Source organism: Mchenga conophoros, linkage group LG19 (assembly GCF_057382185.1).
Source record: "Mchenga conophoros isolate Kocher_MC1m ecotype Shallow Benthic linkage group LG19, M_conophoros_male_GT1.1, whole genome shotgun sequence".
Taxonomy (NCBI): Eukaryota; Metazoa; Chordata; class Actinopteri; order Cichliformes; family Cichlidae; genus Mchenga; species Mchenga conophoros.
In genome coordinates this window covers 3,388,362-3,410,099 of record NC_140544.1, presented here as the reverse complement: position 1 = coordinate 3,410,099, position 21,738 = coordinate 3,388,362, and the positions used below count along the sequence as shown (strand labels likewise).

Here is a 21,738-nt window from a genome sequence, read left to right as displayed (position 1 = left end):
TTGATTCTGTTCATCTGGACGTAGCGTTTTCAGTGGGAGAACTCATCCAAGTGACTTTTTCACTCTCAGCTGAATGCAGGTATCCCCAGCCTTATAAACAGTACCTTTGCACAATGACTGAAAGTAGCCCATTGATTCAGCTATGAAGAGTATAAAGCAAAACTCTTGAGCAACCCTTCATTTCTTTGTATTTTGCTTGAAAGTCGATATTTGAGAAGAAACCTTTATTCTTTACACAGTCAGAATTCTCTCAGGCAGTCTTTTTTTGTCATTTGTGTAGTAACGTTGGGCAATATGTAAACATTTCCAACTGACCATTCCACCTGATGAAAGGGTGGCAATTAATGAGGCTGTTGACGACGCTAAATGTGACCGTCAGGTCTCAGTTCTTAAAGACATGACTTTCAGATACTGTTCGTCTGCTCTAGATAGTTTTTTAGGCCTGGCACTTGTATTTCTTAAGGACACACTGCACACCATGCTGAGCTATGGTATAGTTTATTGGGATTCAAACTTTTTAGTGTAAAAATACTGTATATTGTCTCTCAAACTGTGTTATTCTTGGCATTTTTAGTAGTTTGGACCAGTATAATTCTTATTGTTGAGATGATATGTACCAGTATGTTGTGGATAATGCAGTATAGTATAATTCTAAGACATTCCCATTTCAAGGAGTGATTGGTCAGGTTTGTGAAGGGGTTGTCTGGAGTTGTCTGTTGAATCGTCTTTTTCGGCGAAAAGTTTCCCAAATGTGAACAACAGAAAGGAGACTGTTTGATGGTTGTTTAAGATCTCCACTTTGAGCTCTGTGATTCTCAGAGTGTCATCCTCCATTTCCTCTGCTGTGAGATGGTGTGACTGCTCGCCCCTCTGCCAAAATGTGAGCCTCACTCTTGCTTTCATCTTTCATCCAGCTGAGAGATGTTCCCCATTGGGAGTACCCTCTCAGCCCCCTCTCCTCCACCCCCTCTTTCACTCTTTCCCCTCTTCCTTCCTGTCATCTCCGGTCATCCCTCTCCCTCTGTGACCAACTCTTGGCCTTCTGTCCATGTCTTTTTGTCTCTTGCTCTCTTTCCTCTACCTCCTGTTTTATATCTCACAGACCTCGCTCTCACCCTTTTCCTTACTCTCTTCTATTTGCTTTAAGGTTTCTGCAACTGCTGCTGGATTTTCATTAGTGTGGATTAGATAAATATCAGATAGCTACAAAAACAATCAGGCACACTTTTGTGCGCCCTCTAACATGGTTTGGCACTTTAATAATGCCTGGGTGGCTTCCACGAGCTGCTCATCAGAGTAAGCTATGTGTGGACGATCCACACTGCATCATATTCTTTCACACTGAAGTAAACTGAACTATATACACTAATGTCTTACTTTACTTGGCAGGACTCTGAACAGCTAAATTCTGTGTTATGATTAATGCATAATGAAATATTTGACATGGGGTGGCTTAAGTGATGTTTCATTTATTTTTGTTTCAGTCAAGAGTGCAGGCTAAATAAATCCCACATGTACATCAGTGATAACTGACAATAACTAAGACTTTTTTCAGACAAAAACACATCACAGAGCACTCCTCTTCCATTAACCTACTCTGCTCTATTGTGAATGGCACCAGCTTATCCAAAATTAAATTGGTGCACAAAATTCAATCATTCCTATTATGATATGCCTTGGCTGACAAACTCATTTTAGTTCATGGGCCACATACATTGCAATTTGATCTTGAATGGATTGGACTGTTGGATAACCTAAGAAAACACCTTTTGTATTTAATGAATGAAACAGGTGGTGGACCTTTTGAGAAGTCCTAAGAAAAATATTTATTTCAGTTAAAGTTTTTTATACATTCACACTCATAAGTCAAAGAAACTTGTTCATACAGTTCTAGAAGAAGGCTTACGATAATGACCAGTTGGTCACTTAAAGTGAAAAGTATTGGTTTCTGGTGCAAAATAAAGTAAAAGTCAAAAGATTATGCCTCGTTCCTCTGTCATTTTTATAGTGTAAAACAAACTCCAGTGGGTTGGATTGCCACAGTTCAGCAAACCTATGTTTGACACTGCTGGTGTAATATTCTGCCACGGTACAGTAAGATTTACTAAGTGTGTGAAAATTAGCTTGATGTTGCAATCACAAATATGTGCTGAAAGTAAATTTGGGGGTCAAAAATGAACAGACCTGATAAGGGAGTTAGTAACATTATATACATAATACAGTGTAAGAGCAATCTTTAATATATTGAGAATCAATGTTTTTCGTATATTTGCAAACTTTTCTGCTAGAAATTGTTTGGGACTGTGTGCGGTAGAATAGTTGAGATAGCTGTTCATTCAATAAATCTGACAGGTCAGGTGGAACATAGGGTTTATGCACACAAACCTGAAATCCTTGTATACAGTATTGCCTTGTATTGCATATAATAGCACTGTGTGCACACTGCTGAGAGATAAGACGCAGAGATTTTTGTATAGAAATGGGACTAAAAATCTAAAACACTACAAACCAGTCATTCGCTGCAAAAAGTGTCTTGACTTTCTTGTTCATGTAAGTTCTCTCTTTCATGAATATAAGTGTTGCTGTAGACCAAATATATTTGGTGCTCAACTCTAAACATTCAGGGTGATGACTCAATGAAGAGTTACAAGACACAGCCAAGTTTTGGAACGCGATCTACAGCTTTGATCATTTTGTCAGTGTCAGTTACACACTTGTTTTGACAGCATCTCCCTCTCAATTCTAAATAAATAAACACTCCCAAGAGCACTTATCACAATCACATCAAGTGCAAATAAGATGTACGTTTTGCAATATTCAAAACAATTTGTGTTAATTTGTGTGCTGCAAACTTATGTGCTTCAAATCATAATTATATTATTTCCTTAAATGTTCTCCTCCCAGAACTTTTGCCAGTACCTTTTAGTCGCAAAGCTGACACTGCACCTATTTCAAAATACTCACAGTGTCTGTTTAGCTTTTTATTGAATATAAACAGTCACTCCTTATTCAATGATGTAAGAACATCTTGATTACATGTTGGTGGCACTATTAGGAAACATCTCTTATGCTGAGGAAGGTTTGTGCGATTGATTTTTTTCCCCCCATTATTTAACCTTTTATCATTTTATTATTATTTTCTGTTATTATTATTGTTGTTGTTATTTTCCACCTATTTTCTAGCCTTGGGCGTCTTTATGTGTTAACATTAGATGACTGTGGGATTTTGTTTTTGTGTTTCAGTCTGATTTGGAGCAGTATAAGAAGGCTTTGTTGGATGCAGTCTGTGACCTTTCACCTCTAAACTACATTAAACAATGGAAGTAAGTTGTGTTTTTTCCCAGCAGCATCATTTAACTCCACATATTTTGACCCTCCAATGGTCAACAGATTTTGTAATAAATGCTGAACTCAAAATTTCCATCAAGGCTTTATCTAAAAATCATTTAATTTACACGGTATTGACTAATTCGTCAGTATGCTTAAGTCTTTCTGGTTTCTTCTCATGCTTTCAAGGGCCTTTACCAAAATGGCTGCCACACCAGCCAATTATGGCAACAGTGGAGTCAAACCTATGGGGTAAGTAAATAATATTATTAGTTTGTACCTTTTTAACATAGTTTTAGAATTATGAACTAATAAGTGAGATGACAAGTCTAAAATGATGTTATATGACAATTTAAACATTCTTTTCATTGAGTAATCAGCAGTGAATTAAACAGCTGGACCAGCTTTATGTATTAATTTTGTAAGGTTTTTCCACTGAGATTTAGCAGCTTTAGAAACTGTTTAGAAACAACATAACCACATATTACTGTGCCTTAATTGCCTCTCAATGGCTGTGAAATATAACTGGAGCCTACTATGATTACTCTCCTACTGTTATTGTTAGTCACATATTACACCCTATTTCCGTGTGTTATTGAAGTCTAATATGTCCAAATTTAAGCTCCAAAGGAATGGCTGCTGTGTGTGCTTCATTCATGTAGTGAGCTGTTCCTTTCCTGCCTCTGCCATTAGATACACTAGTGAAAAATGAGACAATAAAATAGTGGGTCATACCTTTTCACTCTGTGTATATACGTCTATATTCGTAGCCCTCTAAGAAAGTGGTTCTCTGTGTGTAGGCATACAACCAAGGTTGATGGTGATAGCAGGCACACTGGTACCATAGTGTGACAGCAGTTGTGATTTTGCTATAGTAGAGGTAGAGTAGGGGGTGGATCCAGGTGGGACTAATTAGGTGCTTGGCTGTGTAATTGTGATATCACAGTGTAACACAAATCCTGAAAGTTTGTTTTCCTGAGTGTAGGCTGTGGTCATGTTTTTTATTACTCTATTTTTGTAAACTGACTTTTTGAATCAAAAAGTCAGGGACATCCCACTCTCTCCTTTACTTTAGAGTTTCTTAGACTACCAGCCTAACCCTGTCCTCCTGCCCTCCGCCTCTTGCTTTCCTCCATCCTGTCTCTCCTCCCGTCCTGGCTTTTCTTCATCTATTTCTCCTTACCACCCCCACCCCCCCAACTCCATCCCCACAGACTGTTCTCCAGAGTGATGAATACTGGCTCCCAGTTTGTCATGGAGGGTGTGAAAAACCTGGTGCTCAAACAGCATGTGAGTAAAACTCCTTCTGTTACCATTTCAATTCCAGAAAACCAGCTGAAACAATGAACTACTCTTACCAAAATCAACACAAGAAAAGTAATTAAGAACTTGTCTAAAGTCCAGTTCATCAACCTGAACAGTACCCAGTCTTATCTGACCAAAGATGCCTTACAGCCTTCAAATTAAAGTGATAAAACTACATTTAAAGCCTGCCACACAACTGCTGCATATTTACATCATCAGAGCTACACATATTTATTATAATGTGCTGTATTTATGGAAACTTTGAAAGCTGTTTTACATCACTCATGCTCATACATGTGACACGTGTCAGAGTTTTTGAGGACCTTTTAGCACCTCAGAAATGGCATTCGTTTGTAAGAAGAAAAGGAAGAATCATTTTAGTTTAAAAATAGTCCCAAATGTCACAGAGATCACATTTTTTCTCATTTATATGAAGATTATCTGAAGATTTTTTTTATTTAATTGTAGTTAATAAAGTGCTAGGTTGGAGGGACAGGGCTGTAATCAACAGCACTTTTCCTTCTTTTTCTGTTTTTTTCCTTTTCTCACATTTTTGTTCATGTTTGTCCATGTAACACTTGGGAAACTTCCTTGGCATATGTTTTCACCTGAAAACGAGATCATTTTCTTTTTTTTAAATTATATTTTTATTTAAGAAAAAAAAAGGACTTGTTACAATAAAGTGCATTGACTTTATTTAGTCAAAAAAAGAAGAAAAAACCTTTTTCTTAGTCCTTTTGTTTTACATTCTGATAGCAAAAAAATAAAATTAACTCGTTGGCTTGACAGTGTGTTACATAATGCAGCATGTTTAACTTATTTACAAAGACTACATTAGGTACATATTATGAAGTTGAGGGTCAACCTGACATTGTACGATACATGGGAGATACACCAATTCAGGGCTGGTCTTACCTAAATTTAGGGCGGATGGGGGACACAAAGCTAATCCATTTATTCCATATTTTGTAGAATTTGTCTTTTAGAATTTTTAAAAAGAATGTCAATTTTTCCATTTTAAATATTTAGAAAATCACATTAAACCACTCCTCAAGTGTTGGCGGATTGGATTTAACCACTTTCTGGTTATTGATTTTTTGCTGGCCGCTAATAGCGCTTGTAAGAGTTTTGTGTCCCCTCCCCGGACCGAGCCAGCAACCAAGCCCAAGTACAAATTTACAAAATTGATGTCAAATTTTATCTTAAAAACCTCACACAAAGTTTTATGAATTCCCATCCAGTAATTTTTTAAGTTAGGGCAGTCCCAAAAGATATGATAATGATGTGGCTCTTCTGATCCACATCTTCTCCAGCATTCCCATTTTTATATTTAGATATATATATTTATATATACGAGATAATTTTGAACTGCATCTGCACATTGCATTTAACAGCCTTTGCACAAAAGCACCATCCTCCGTCTGCTTGCATCTGGCAGAATATTAAATCAAGTGCACACAATGTGACGACGTTCTCATTCCTAGACAACAGGAATATGGATGAGCACGATGACGATGACAGGGTGTTTCAGACTAAAACTGGCACAGACAAGAAAGTCATTTATAATCATCACACACACACACACACACACACACACACACACACACACACACGTACACACTGGGAGGGTGGCGTCTGTTTTCTTCATACTGAAATTGGACCCGCTGAAGTCACCTGTTCTGCTTCGCTGCCAGAACATTATTAACAGTGAGAGTAGATTTGAATGCATCTTTTGATGCTCTGTTAGGGAAGATATTTGAAGTTATTCTTGTTTTTTGTTTTTTTTTCTTCACTTGCAACTCCAGTTTTCCAAAATAGCTACTTACCAAATATCTAAAAAGAAAAAAAGTCCAACCTAAACACAAACTCATGATTCTTATGAAATATCATAAAAAGTAAATGAATTTATTGTAAGAGATTCATTATTCTTTGTTATGTTTAACCTCCTAAGACCCGAACTCTTCCACAACGTGCGTTTTTCATTTCTCTCTGATATTTGGGCTGATTGGGGCCCGATGAATGTAAAAACAAAGAATTAGCAGATTTTTTTTCTTTTACCTTATTTTTTTTATTTTTTTTAAGAAAAATCAGAGCCACATATGAGGATATTCGTTTAAAATTTTGATAGAACAGTAGCAGTATAATGTCCTCGTAAGTGGATATCAGGCCCATGTAGAGCAAAATTGAATATTTTAGTCTAAATAACCCAAAATGTGATGTTCACATATGTGGACGCCAGGTCCTAGGAGGTTAAAAGTTGTTTCTTTTTCTTTTTTTTCCAGAACCTTCCGGTTACCCGTATCCTGGACAACCTGATGGAGATGAAGTCTCATCCTGTGAGTTTTGTTTTTGTTCATGATTTAAAAAACATATTTCCAATATTAGTTAAAAATATAGGAAGTGTTGTGAAAAGCGGGAAAAGCCCAAGCCCTTTTATAGAAACACTTAATACGAGTATTAAGAGGGGGGGGATTCTAGTCCCACTGATGTGTCTCTGGTGTCCACTTCTGCGGTACAGATTGGGAAAAGTTTTCCAAAAAGCCACATTTTTACGTGAATCATTTTAAGTTGTTTTCTCTTGATGTGAAAGAAAAGTTACTCAAATGGAACTTTAATATACAATATAAGTGTAAAGTTGACCGACAGAAAGACACATGATATAAAAGCAGCTTACCATGTACGTATAGTGTGAATACAAAACTGCAGAGTACTCTATATTACATGTAGAACTTCTCTGCTAAAGAAAATATGAAAGGTTCCTCTGAAAGACCTACATATCTGTAGGCCTCAACATAACTTAATTGGTGAGAGGAAACTCAGAAGAAAGACACGTTTTTGTGTCACTTCAGCTGTGATTGACAGCTCCAACACACATGCCACAAATTACATTAGCTTCATATTAACTGCTGTGGTCCATGTGTGAGAGGAAGGAAAGTACATATTCTATTACTCACGTTTGAACCCACGTGAACTAGCAAACACACTTTATCACATTGAACTGAAAGTGCAGTTTCTGACTCTCAGCCCATGTATTCATTTTGACCATGCGCACAAATATGCATGCAAAGCAAAACCTGAATCTAACGTGAACCCTAAAACAAACTCTGAACTTTCAAAAATTCCTTTTGAAGTTAAGTCCCAAATGTCTCTGCTCAAAGCTTAAACCGGTCCTTGTAGTGACAGACTTGCAAGTGAACACACACACACCCCCTGCAGGTTTCTCAGCGTCTGGAGTTACAGACTACCAACAAAGGTCCTGTTGTTGTGAATAAAAAGGGAAAGGGTGGAGCGGGGATGGAAGTCTGGGATGAAGATAAAAGAAACGGAGCACATTCTCCCTCTATCAGATTGTCCTCAGTGTAAAACTGTTGCATTTCGAGGTTATGTTTTAGTTAAAGTATAGCAAAATGGTGGAGAAGTTTATAGAGGTTATTACTCATTTTTTAGTTAGATAAAATATTAATACTAATACTAACATTAATCAGATAAAGCCACGTAATAAAACCATGTTGCTGTTCACAGTGGAGGTTTTTGTACGATTTTCTCTTGATGTGGACAAACTGAAAGCCTTTAAAGTCTCCAACGACTTTTAGAAAATCACAGTTTAACTTTGTTTTTCTGCGTTTGTGAGGTGCTCTGGCACAAGTTTTAATTTTGACCTCAAAAACTACTGGTGCCATTGTAGACACCGGCTCAAAGCAGTTAAGGAAATACTTTTTAAGTTTGAGCTAATAAATAGGTTGTGCTGTTTTTGAGTGTCTGCATAAGAACTGAGATTTCCTGTAATTAATTTAGGATGGAGTGGGAGACGTACAATTTGCAGAGCTTTGTGTCATTAAAATGAGGAAAATATGAATATGATCAATCTGACTCGTCTTTGTTTTTCATGGTCTGCTTGGGCTTTTACATCACTGACAAAAACGATCCTTCTCCAGTACAAATACTACTTTGAACTAAACCTGTACCCACCTGCATCTAGGTCATGTGACAGTAAGCCAAAAGACACAGTGCTGTGTCATTCTGTCTGTGTTTAGTCCTTGGAGCTGAGAGACAACACAACCAGGTCAACCTGTGAAATAAATCTTTTGCCTTTGTCGTGCTTTCAATTTGGTTAACTCTGTTTTTGTTTGGTTGTTGTTGTTGTTGTTTTACATTTTGACACCAGCAGGTTTTTTGTTTTGTTTTTTAAGTTACAAATCAGAGGCTCTTCTTCATCTAATAATATCAGAAAAGCCAAACCAATCTACATATCCCTCTACCATCTACATTATTTAGGGTTTATTTTTGTGGCTGTTGAGTACAAGTGTGTCATGTGTAGTACGTCTGACTAAAAAAAATTTTCTATCTGATCCTTAAGGAAACAGATGATTATCGATACTTTGACCCAAAGATGCTGCGAGGCAGTGAAAGGTATGAAAACAAATCCAAAATCTCATCTGTAGCTTGGCAGAGCTCATCTTCTCGGTGGGTAAAATACACTCGAAGATGTCTCATCATCCTTTCCTTCTCTTTCAGCTCCATCCCCAGGAACAAGAACCCGTTTCAGGAGGTGAATTTGTGTATCTGGACCAAAGTTTGACTGATGAGATTCAGTTCAGGTTATTTCCAGGATAAACAAAAGTTGAAAGGAAACACAAGACAGACAGGAATTTCTGTTGCCGCACATGATTCTCTCATAACGCACAGTTAACTGTTTCTTAGCTGTGATGAAAGTTGCAGAGTTTCAAATCTGGAATTTTTTTATGAGATTGAATTTGATTTGGACTTTTATTAATCCCGTCACCACACAATCACATGTAAAACAACAGTTATGCGAGCAAGTCTGTGGTAGATCATAAAACAGTAACTGTGGGACTAGTAATTACATTACTATTATTATAGTAAGTAATTATAGATGTGAAAAAATAAGATACAATATCACAAAATTGATTTCTTGAACAAGTAAAAACATATCTGAAATTAAATGCATACATAAGTATAGTAATGAAGTAAATAATTACAAATCCTGAATATTGGAATAAAACTTGATTTCCTGCATACAATTAGAGGCCTCTACCTCTTTCAGTTCATAAAACATTTGTCTTTGGCAGTGTTTATACTTGAAATTCATTCTGTAAAATCACTTCAGCAGCTTTTTTTAATCATTTGCAGTCTTTCTGTCCATCACCTTCAACATATCCTCTGATATAAGCTTGATTTTTTTACCTCCTGCTGTTTCAGGCCATCGTCTTCGTAGTGGGTGGAGGAAACTATATCGAGTACCAGAATCTGGTGGACTACACCAAGGTACAGTAGTACATTTCAAAGTTCTTTTCCATATTTTAGTCTGATGTCTCTTTAGATGAATACAATGTAGTTTCACATGGGATGGGTTAAATATCAAACTAAAACTCTTAAAGTTTAATGACACTAAAACAATTTAGGTCCTTCAGTGAAAACACTGTCACATTATATAAAATAGAAGTCGGGAAAATGTACTCAAAGTCAAAGTAAACTTTATTATCATTTCTGCTATATACAGTACAGTATATAGAGAGACGAGACGACGAGGCTGCAGTTCCAGTCAGTGCAAAAGAACAAAAATAAATATAGGAAGAGTAAGAATAAACACATATATATATATATATATATATATATATATATATATATATATATATATATATATATATATATATACTTTGAGACTGAGGTAAGGGGAGTAAATGTACACTTTGGAGTAAAAAAGGGTTAATAACAGTCTAAAATTTACAGTTGAGATTTAAAGGGACTTTGAAGTGGTTTAAAATGACCAATGAAGCAGCTTTACAGTTTACAGTGTGAAATAAAGTGACCAACATGAGCAAGTCATAACTGCGATACTAATATTCAAAGTTTGTTGGACCAAACTTACAACACATACTAACACTAACATAACAAAATGGCATGCAGACTCTTTATATCATTTTTGTTATTTGCAAAGTTCAGTGCTTTATTTTTACCAGTAAGTGAAAGCTTTGAATACCTCCTGATATAGGCAGCATTAACCTAGTGATTTTGATGGTAGGAGAGACCGTAGCTCCCACGGAAAAACCACGCAAGCACAGGGTGAATATACCTATTCCAAACAGAGGGGCCCTACTGTGCTTTGAACCCAAAAACCTCTATTCTTGTGAGGCAACATTACCACCGAACAACCAGCTAACACCAAAGGTGTTAAATACATGTAGATTGGTAAAAACAACAGTATTTGTGTGGAAGTGTTACTTTCTCCCTGCAATAATAGGTTCAGTAGCAAACGTCATTTTATTTTTCTGTATTTCCAGTCTAAGCAGGGGAAGAAGATTGTTTATGGCTGCAGTGAGCTCTTCAATGCGTCTCAGTTCATCAAACAGGTGAGGAACCACACAGCACCAGTGAGGGGATAAGCCAATAAGCCCATAGACGTTTCATTGTGTCTATTTAAAAACCTGTTGTGGTCTTCATTTTCACAGCTCTCCCAACTTGGCCAAAAGTGACACGGACACTGACAACATGTGAATCTCCCTCTCTCATTGCCGATATCTTTATTCCACTTTGTTTTATCTGCTCTGTTCTGTTAATGGACTAAATATTTTCTGTCTTCACCGTAATTTCTGTTCCTCATACTAAGCGCTACTAATAAAGCTCAACAGTTCCAACTCACTGTCTCTGGAGTCACGCATTTCTTCATATTTTAGAGCATTAAACATTACTTCCTGCATACATAAACATAAAACTACAAAATCGTCTTTAGACAAGTGTGTCTTTAACTCATCTTTAAAGAACCTCCTGCTATGTGAATTTGGGCAACTACCTAAAAATTTCCTTTTTAGGTTTTGTGCATTAAAACCCCCACTAAGTTTCAATTGTAACTATCAGTAGCTAATACTTTAAGGTATTAGCTACTTTAAAGCTAAATATATGGAAAATTAGAAGTAGATACATTACTTTCAATTCCTCTTGCAATTAATGAAAATGAAATTGATTATGTTTAAATGCAGCATTTTAAACAAAATTCTTACATTTGGTTAATTTGTGGACAGAAGACCATAAAATATTTGTTTTATAACTCGTCACTAAGTGAAATGTAGATGTTTCCTTTAAGAACGTTTCACATTATTATCCCATAAAGTGCTTTTTTGTATTTTATACTTATTATATAATTATAATTACACGTGTCTCCTTCAGTTGAAGCTGGTAACACTGGTTCTGTGATAAAAGTTATTGTGCATTGAAACGGAAACAGACCTCAAATCTATACTGCAGGAATAGAGACAGTCATCACTTGCTGATTTTATTTTTTCATTTGTTCTTTTAAAATTATTATTTGTGTTACTCTGTGTTTACCTCACATTGTTTTATATTTTTTGCATTTGGATTCTTTCTGTCGTTTGTGAAGATGGCTCTCAAAAAGTACACACTGATTAAACTGATTCTGGTCACAGGTGATATCGGTGTCTTTAAAATAACCAGTGGTGTTGGAAAAACCCAGATGTGTGTTTAAAACCACTGTTTTGAAGGGATTTCCAAAATCCCTAATGGAGACATTTATTAAAAGTGGACTTTAACTTCTTACTTTGGCTTTTTTCCCATGTAGTAACAGCACCAAATACAAAGAATTCACACTGAGGATTATGTCAGCATGGCATTTTAATCTGCGTGTGTGTGTGTGTGTGTGTGCTCGTTTAATTGGCTAGGTGGGGACCAGTTTGTTTTAGAGCTTAGAAACAAGGACACTTTGCAACCTCAAAGATGATATGTTCTGTCTTCATTTTACTAAAACAGTTAAAATCTCATTTCTGCTTGTAGGTAATGTCTTTCAGTCATATTCAGATATACTTGTGTTGTGGGGGCTTCAAATATTATTATCTTCATCAGAGGCTGTTTGTGTATTCCTGAAACTATGTAAGAACACATTTACAACATTGGATTAGGGGGTCAAAGTCGATGAAAGCTTCTGAACCAGGTTATTGTATGGGCCTGCGAAGAGAGCTGGGGATTGTTTCAATAAGTGTGCCTTCATTTGGTTTTGTCAAACAATATTTCCACTCCCTCCACCTCCATCTTTCACTTCTAATTTCCATGGATGACTAAAAACACCCCCGATTTCTGAGATGGCCATACAGTATATCTAATAGTTAGTAATTATCTTGTATCTAATTATAAACTATTTGTCTTAATGTCTTGAGAAACGTTTCATCACTTATCCAAGTGACTTCTTCAGTCTCACCAGGTTATTACTTAATTAATTAATGACAATTGATACATGGCCATAAGTACCATTCACAGAGAGTTGGGGAAAGACTCAGATCTTTTGGAGTGAAGGGCCCAGTCCTGAAGACCTTCTAGAACTCTGTCGTGGTCATCTTTTACAGTATGATCTGCTGGGCGGCAGCATCTCTGGATCAGCCTGTTCATTCTCTTCCCGTCCCCAGCAGAGGGCCAGCTCTGTTCTAGGATGCCCTCTGGACCCATTGGAGGTGGTGAGTGACAGGAGAATGGTGGCCAAGCTGTCATCCCTGTTGGACAACATCTCCCACCTCATGCAGGAGACCCTCACAGCACTGAGCAGCTCCTTCAGTGGCAGGCTGCGGCACCCGCTATGTGGGACGGAGAGTCTCCGGTCTTTCCTTCCAACTGTTATCAAACTCTACAACATGGTCTTTGCAGATGACCACACATGTGCAGACAGACACACACACACACACACACACATCCCATACACAATTGTAACTGTCTCCCTGATGTGCAGTATTACCAAGTGCAATTTTTCCTACCATAATAAAGTATTTTATTCTTGTTGTATAGTATGTTATTCTATTTTTTTTTCTTGTCCTGTTCTAATGTGTTTTTCTTAACTTTTACTTCTCTTCAACTTGTTCTTTCTGCCGTGACCAAAAAATTTCCCATGTGTGGGACTAATAAAGGTTTGTCTTATCTTTCTCCCACTGAAAACGCTACATCCAGATGAACAACTATAAGCTACAGAGGTAAAAATTTGTTATTTAGACGCACTGTTGTTTTCAGGGTTTTTTTTTTTTATCAGATGTGTTTTTATTTATTAAGCTTGTTAAAACATTTCAATAATTTATGATGAAGGCAGATGTTCAGCTGAATGAGACAACAGACTGCCTCCTTTTAATGTATTTATTCATGGCAGTTTGTTTTGATTTTGGTGAAGTGCTCTGCTCAGTGACTTTGTACCACAGAATAAATTAAGTCATGGATTTTTACATATCTGATACAAGTGAACACCTTTGCTGTTTAAGCACAGTTCTGCAATCTTTTTAATGACAAATTATGAAACATTAAACAGAGTTTACATTTTGTAGGAGACGTCTTCTAAAACAAATGAAAAATAACAGAAATAATAATAATATTAGAAATTAAGTACTTTCTGCCACAGCATTGTCATCCTTTTGACCAGAACAAAATAACCACTTGATCCATACTCTGCAGTTAGAAATTTGCTGTGAATCCTTATTGAAATGTGACAGATCCCCATGTTGTATGTCAAATAGTTCACCAATTTGCTTGAACCAAAATCGTGTAAGATAAGATAAGATAACCTTTATTAGTCCCACACGTGGGAAATTTGTTTTGTCACAGCAGGAAGTGGACAGTGCAAAAGTTATGAGGCAAAAATTAGAATACAATAAGAATAAATACAGTACACAGCTGTACAGAATAGAATAAAATAAAATACTATATACAGTAGAATAAAATAAAATAAATATACAATAAGATAAAAATAGAATACAAATACAAATACTATATACAACTGAGTAAAAATACAACGATGACAGAAAGGATTATTGCACTTAGTATTATTGCATATGTATGGATGTGTGTGCTTGATCAGTTAAAGTCTTTATTATGGAGTCTGACAGCAGTGGGGAGGAAAGACCTGCGAAATCTCTCCGTCCCACACCGTGGGTGCCGCAGTCTCCCACTGAAGGAGCTGCTCAGTGCTGTCACAGTCTGCTGCATGGGGTGGGAGATGTTGTCCATCAGGGATGACAGCTTAGCCGCCGTTCTCCTGTCACTCACCACCTCCACTGGGTCCAGAGGGCATCCTAGAACAGAGCTGGCCCTTCGGATCACCCTGTTCAGTCTCTTCCTGTCCCCAGCAGAGATGCTGCCGCCCCAGCAGACCACACCATAAAACACGTTTCCGTTTTAATTTTTTATGCTGCAGACTTCCACCCTCACACACTACCTAAAGGTTAGAAGTGCTTAGAGAATAAGAGAATAAGAATAATAAAAGAAAATGGGAGAAACAGAAAATAAGGTTTTCGTGAAATAGACAGAAAAGGAATTCACGAGGTTCAGAGAAAGAATTTTGCATCTTGTATATTATCAGATTTTTTTCTCTTGATCTTTAACATTTTGTTCCCAGACAACACATAATAGCTTTATTTAGGGAAAAATCAACTAGTCAGTTTAGAAAGTTCTTCGTTCTTAACAGTGTCACTGTCTTATATCATATACACTGTTTTGCAAATTCAGAACAAATGTGAGTAAGTTCACGCTTGAACTTTGTGTTGTCTTATCAGTGGATTTAAACTAACAATCAGCAAAACTGTTGTTATAGTTGTGCTCTAGGAAAATGTAGGCAGACTCCCCTGTGTACAAATATCAGCTCATGTATCTGCAGCCTGCAGTGTGGAGGGTTTTTTTGTTTTGTTTTTTCTTGTCTCAGTCAGATGTGCTAATAAAGGCATCTGTAGTTTAAGTCTGTCTGATTTGACTTTCTAATCTGAACCCCTCCACTATGATTGTGGTGTCTTCTGGAGCCTTTTATATTTACAAATAATATTCCCTGCCCTGTGGAAAATTTTGCTTTAGGCTTTTGGTGAAATAAATTCGTACATTTTAATTTCCTTTACACTAATTTGTACTAATTAGCCCGGGTAAGGCAAAGTTGACTAACTGATCTTAGCAGATAATTTGGCACTTCATCTTGTGGCCCTAAAAACTCATCATAATCACATTGCTCTGGAACTGGTTATCTCTTATTATCCGGTTATCGGAATTATCTTCGTGACAGTCAGCAGCCTGTTGTCAATGAGGAAATGTCCAGAAACACTCACATCGACGGTAATGTTCTTATTCCAGCCTGTTGGACCTCAAAAGCAACCAAGAGCGCTTTAAGCACTTTTTAATTATGCTTTAATACAGCCACAGCTCACATTGAATTAGGGTTTAACTGTTATGTAAAAAGGATGTTCTGGGATTAGAGTGGACTAAAAGCCTCAGCAGTGTCCCCTACAGACTAAAGTCTGTCTTGATTATGACAAATCAATAATTTTTCTGCTGCTCGTTGTGTTTGCATGGTATTTCCAATGATGCGTTGTGTTTAAATTCAAATTGCTAAATTGTATTTGGATTCAGCTTGTGGTCTTTTTCATCTTTTATCACCTCCATCCATTTTTTCAAGCATCTGATTAGTTCCCATCTTCTTCCTGCTTTGGCAACTGCTGTCCATTAGACCTTTTGTTTGAATCATGTTGACACTTGACAAACTCGTCCTGATCTGATGTCTTACAGTAACATTGGTCCCGTAAGGTTTTTGGCAACAGAGACATGGAAGACTCATACAAAGAGCTATTTGTTCTCAGAGGACACTGACACACATAGATCAGGTGTCTGCAACTTTTCCACTCCCTCATAGTTGGTTCTCAGATGGAAAGGAGACCTGTGCTTTTAAATAAGGGGGAAGTTATGTGTAACACTTACACTAATCCAGGAGGAAAATGATCCAGGTGTACAAAGAACTGCTTCACTTGGCCAGATTGCGGATTAATTTTCTTCCTTTCAGACAGCTTGCTTCTTTTCTTCAGAAGAAAAGAAAAGAAGTAGCCATTTAGATTTTCTTTTAACAAATCTGAATCTTTGTGGTGCATTCAAGGACACTTGTCCCCAATCTCTGTTACCTTTTCTGTCAGTTTTGCTCAACAAATATTCAGTCACACTCGGCAAAACCTCTTAACTGCACAAATCACAAGTGCATCAGAGTTCCTGTCCTCTTTTTGTGACAGTTACGCACATGTGCCTTTTTCTTTTCTCACTCAACAGATATGGTATTAAGTGCCAGTGACTAGTTTGCTGTCTGTAATAACTATGGCATTGGTTAGTCAGTAGTAGTAGTTAGTGGTATGCAGACTCGTGGTGGTATACAGACTTGAAGAAATTAGACCAGACCAGAAGTTTCTGTTTTCCATCTGTAGTCCTCATCAGTTATTATATGAGTTGAATGCCATTAAGCAAATTCATGGAGAGACTTTATTTATTTATTAAGGTATATTTATTATTATTAAATATTTGAGATCACTGTAAAACCTTTTCTTAGCCAAATTTATAAAAAGATGAATGTTGTACAGAACAGTAAGTTTGAACTGGATATCTTTCATCTACTATTTGGATGTCCTCGTTACACCAGAACCTCCATGTAGCCTTTGGGGACGTGGATATTTTTCCTTGTTGGCAGATTAATAATAATAATAATAATAATAATAATGGATTGCATTTATATAGCGCTTTTCGAGAACCTCAAAGCGCTTTACAATTCCACTATTCATTCACTCTCACATTCACACACTGGTGGAGGCAGCTACAGTTGTAGCCACAGCTGCCCTGGGGCAGACTGACAGAAGCGAGGCTGCCATATCGCGCCATCGGCCCCTCTGGCCAACACCAGTAGGCAAGTAGGGTAAAGTGCAGATTAGCTGCATTGCCAGACTATTCTGTTACAACAGTTTTAAATTATGTGGACAGTGGCAGTAAGATGGCCCGGCCACATCCAGACTGTGCTCTTTTTTAGTTTTTTATTTTATTTATTGTTTTGTTGCATATTCTAAAGTCAGCTTCTCTCAGTGCATTGCTGTGCTAACATGGCACAAAACACTTTAACATTCCACTCGCAAAATGCACATTTTCAGATTTTTAATTTCAATTTCCAGATTTTTAATTTCAATTTCCAGATTTTTAATTTCAATTTACTTCTTGTTTATAATGTCTGCACAGGTTAGGACACATTTCATTGTGTTTTCTACTTGTATGACTATGCATGTGACAAATAAAGAACCTTGAAGAAAAACAGTATTAATCTCCTGTGATGCCAGGGTCCCATAGTATGTTTTCTCTCGTCATGTTTTGGCCCTCCCCTTCAAGCTTGGCAAGACCTCTATGGGAGATGATATACACAGATCTCATTCCTGCTCCAGACATTCCTCTCAAGGAGCCCATCTGATAAAAGATTTACAAAGAAACTAAGATCTGTTTGAACTCTGCCAGGCCTGGAACAGGTATAAAGCTAATAACATCATGCCCGCCCATTAAACCACAGCTAATAGGTCTGTCTACATCTCAAATAAGTCAGCAGCCATGGCTTCCGTATTGAGGAGGTTTTTCATTTGTACTGGATTAAACTGTGGAAGCAGCTCATCTTTACGGACTGTGATTGGTCACTGGCAGTATTGATAGGGTGGGGCTAGGTTTCACAGTGGGTTCACCCGAAACCTTGGCTGATTGTGACCAACACCTGTTTTCACACCTTAGCTCGTGTGATTAGGTAGAAGATCAATAGGCCCTATTGGAGACACTCCCATAGGGTTTAAAATCTGGGACTCTCCACCAGTTGCTCTTGGAACTGAAGAAGCTTCTCGGATGAAATGTCTTAAAGGAAAGACTATATTCTTGTTTTAGGTTTTAAGGAGTTTCCCCACTCAAAACCACCAGATAGTTGCAGCACATAATACCCAGTTGGTCATCAGAATCAGAGTACTTTAATGATCTCTGAGGAAATTATTTTTGTTTGAATCAGGTGTGTTGGAGCAGGGATTGGGATTACTTTCTGAGAGCACTGAGTGATGGGATGTGTAATCAATCAAATTATCCACTAAAATGAGCACAAGAACATTTCACAGGAGGATAAAATTTGACTGGACAAAAGCAAAACATGATGTGAAAAAGTGTTTGAACACTTTCTGATTTTCTGAAAATGTTTCAGATCATCAAACAAATTTAAATATTAGACAAAAATAAAAACAAGTAAGCACTAAATGCAGTTTCTAAATGAAATAGTTTATTATTAGAAGAAGAAAAATCCAAACCTGCATGGCCCTGTGTGAAAAGTGATTGCCCCCCTAAACCTGATCAAGCATTTTTGATAACTGGCAACAAGTCTTTTATAGCTTTGGAGGGATTTTGGCCCACTCATCTTTGCTGAATTGTTGTAATTCAGCAACACTGGAGGGTTTCCAGACGTGAACCATCTTTTTAAGGTCATACCACATCATCTCAAATGGATTTAGGTCAGGACTTTGGCCATTCGGAGGTGGACTCGCTGGTGTGTTTTGTATCATTGTCTTGCTGCAGATCCCAAGTGCATTTCAGTGCACATTCTCCTTCAGGTTGTTTTGGTAGACAGCAGAATTCATGGGTCCATTTACCAAAGGAAATCTTCAAGGTCATGAGGAAGCAAAACAGCCCCAGACCATCACACTACCACCAACATATTTTACTGTTGACACGATGTTCCTTTTCTGAAATGCTGTATTAGTTTTATGACAGATGCAACAGGACACACACTTTCCTTTGTTTTCTTTTGTCAAGTTGGTCAATTAAATCATCATTTAAAAACTGCATTTTTTATTTACTCGGGTTATCATTTTCTAATATTAAAATGTGTTGGATACCACAAGGAAAACAGGAAGGGCGCAAAAAATGTTAGATACTTATGTGGTACATGTATTTTGACTTTTGTTGCCATGATGCTAGGTCTCTCTTGGAAAGGAGATTTTTAACCTGGATAAATGAAGGACTAATAAAGAAACAAACTTTTATGATACACTTACAATTCAATGTTCACCATTATAACAATCATCATTTTACATGTTATTATTCACTTAAAAGTAACACAAAATGTAGCTGAAGCTGGTAGGAATATTGTTTGTTTTGCAGATTTCAATGTGAAAATATTTTTGACCTGACTGAGAAAAGTTAGTGGAGTCTTGAAACCAGACATTCAAAGCACATGCAGTTTGAAAATGAAATGTTCTTCTACTCTGGGTAAAGACTTCAGCCTTGCTGTTAATCTTGCTTGTCAGAAATAACCACCGCCTCATATCATTTTACAAAAGCACCTGTGAGCTGCAGGCAGGCTGTGGAGATTTCATACAACGATGCTGCTGATAGCTCAAAGTCTGCCTGGCAACAGGACTGTTTTGACTGAAGCTTTCATCCCATGAGGCCCTGAGATGCAAAACAAACCTACTCAAAGTGAATGAACAAGAACTAATAAGTCAAAAGCTAAAAAAAGAAAAGAAAAGTGAAGTCCAGGAAATTGATTTTCCATCAGAAATATTTTAAAAGACCTGATCTGATGACTTTGACAAGAGGAGTGGTCATTTTTACATTTTATACGCTACCTCTCTGCCCTTCTGTTTTTCTATCTGAACCGGCATGAGTTCGAGAAAATGTTCATCTTTGCTCCAGTTACCTTCCTCCCTTCGCCCTTCTCATTTTACAAGGTGCATGCTGGGAGTTAACCAAACAGAATTCCTGACTATTGCTGTCTGGTCTGCTAGTATACCGACACACAGTTCTGCTCTTTTGTTACCTAGATGATTCTGGACTCTGCTTTCCCCATGACAATAACCACAGCCACAGAGATGATAAATGAGACTGACATTAATTGAAAACAGAAATTATGATGACAGAAATTCTGGATTCTGTGATTTTGCAATTTTGCCCTGTTGCTAAAGGCCCATTGCTACAACAAACCTTTTACCTTTTATTACTGATCCCCTCCATGTTTATATTCTTGAACTTTGAGTATCTAATACTTCAAACTCATCTTTATTGACCCTTTGTGCAGCCTTTAAATTCACACATCATAAACAAGCTGCTTATTTTCCTTTAAACCACCTTTCTTCTGATTATTTCCGCCTCACAAACAAAAGATTGAAACATCAGGGCTCACAGTCAGAGGTGTGTGTCTGAGACGGTCATACTACATCTGCTTTTAGTGTCATTCAATTCAATTTTATTTATACAGTGCCAAATCACAACAGCAGTCACCTCAAGGTGCTTTATATTGCAAGGTAGACCCCACAATAATACATTAACAGAAAAGCCCAACAATCATATAACCCTCTATGAGCAAGTGCTGCGGTGATAGTGGGAAGGAAAAACTCCCTTTTAACATGAAACCTCCAGCAGAACCAGGCTCAGGGAGGGGTCGGCCAAATGCTGGGACAGGTTGGGGTTGAGTAGATGAAGACAGGACAAAAACATGCTATGCAAGAGAGACAGGAATATATAATAGCATATAATTAATGCAGAGAGGTGTATGAACACATACTGAGTGAAAAAGGTGACTAAAGAAGAAGATCAATGCATCATGGGAATCCCCCAGCAGCACCTATTGCAGCATAACTAAGGGAGGATTGAGGGTCACCTGATTCAGCCCTAACTATATGCTTTAGCAAAAAGGAAAATAAAAAGTGAATGTAGAGATAGTGTCTGTCTCCTGAATCTAAATTGAAAGATGGTTCAACAGAAGAGGGGCCTGAAAACTGAAGGCTCTCCCTCCCATTCTACTTTTAAATACTCTAGGAACAACAACTAAGCCTGCAGTGCGAGAGCGAAGTGCTCTAATGGACTGATATGGTACTACAAGGTCATTAAGATAAGATGGGGCCTGATTATTTAAGACCTTGTATGTGAGGAGCAGGATTTTGAATTCTGGATTTAACAGAAGGGAAGCCAATACAGGAGAAATATGTTCTCTCTTTCTAGTCCCTGTCAGGACTCTTGCTGCAGCCTTTTGAATTAACTGAAGGCTTTTCAGGGAGTTTTTAGGACTTCCTGATAATAATGAATTACAGTAGTAGTAGTAGTAGTCCAGCCTAGAAGTAATAAATGCATGAACTAGTTTTTCAGCATCACTCTGACACAGGATATTTCTAATTTTTCTAAAATTGAAGAAAGTGGTCCTACGTATTTGTTTAATATGTATATTGAAGGACATGTCCTGGTCAAAAATGACTCCAAGGTTCCTCACAGCGTTACTGGAGGCCAAGGTAATGCCATCCAGAGTAAGAA

The 21,738-nt window shown here is 37.3% G+C and overlaps 1 protein-coding gene across 1 annotated transcript in view; it reads left to right on the top strand.

Annotated features, from left to right (window-relative positions):
* scfd1 (sec1 family domain containing 1) overlaps positions 1-11,293 on the top strand; it is a 35,778-nt gene extending 24,485 nt beyond the window's left edge. The window contains exons 17-25 of the mRNA XM_085256951.1: positions 3,244-3,323; positions 3,517-3,579; positions 4,542-4,617; positions 6,915-6,968; positions 8,990-9,042; positions 9,148-9,181; positions 9,853-9,918; positions 10,935-11,003; positions 11,103-11,293. Of these exons, the coding sequence (XP_085113077.1) occupies positions 3,244-3,323; positions 3,517-3,579; positions 4,542-4,617; positions 6,915-6,968; positions 8,990-9,042; positions 9,148-9,181; positions 9,853-9,918; positions 10,935-11,003; positions 11,103-11,126 (519 nt within the window). The 3' untranslated portion in view covers positions 11,127-11,293. The remainder of the gene's footprint in view (positions 1-3,243; positions 3,324-3,516; positions 3,580-4,541; positions 4,618-6,914; positions 6,969-8,989; positions 9,043-9,147; positions 9,182-9,852; positions 9,919-10,934; positions 11,004-11,102) is intronic.
* Positions 11,294-21,738: the final 10,445 nt, after the last annotated feature.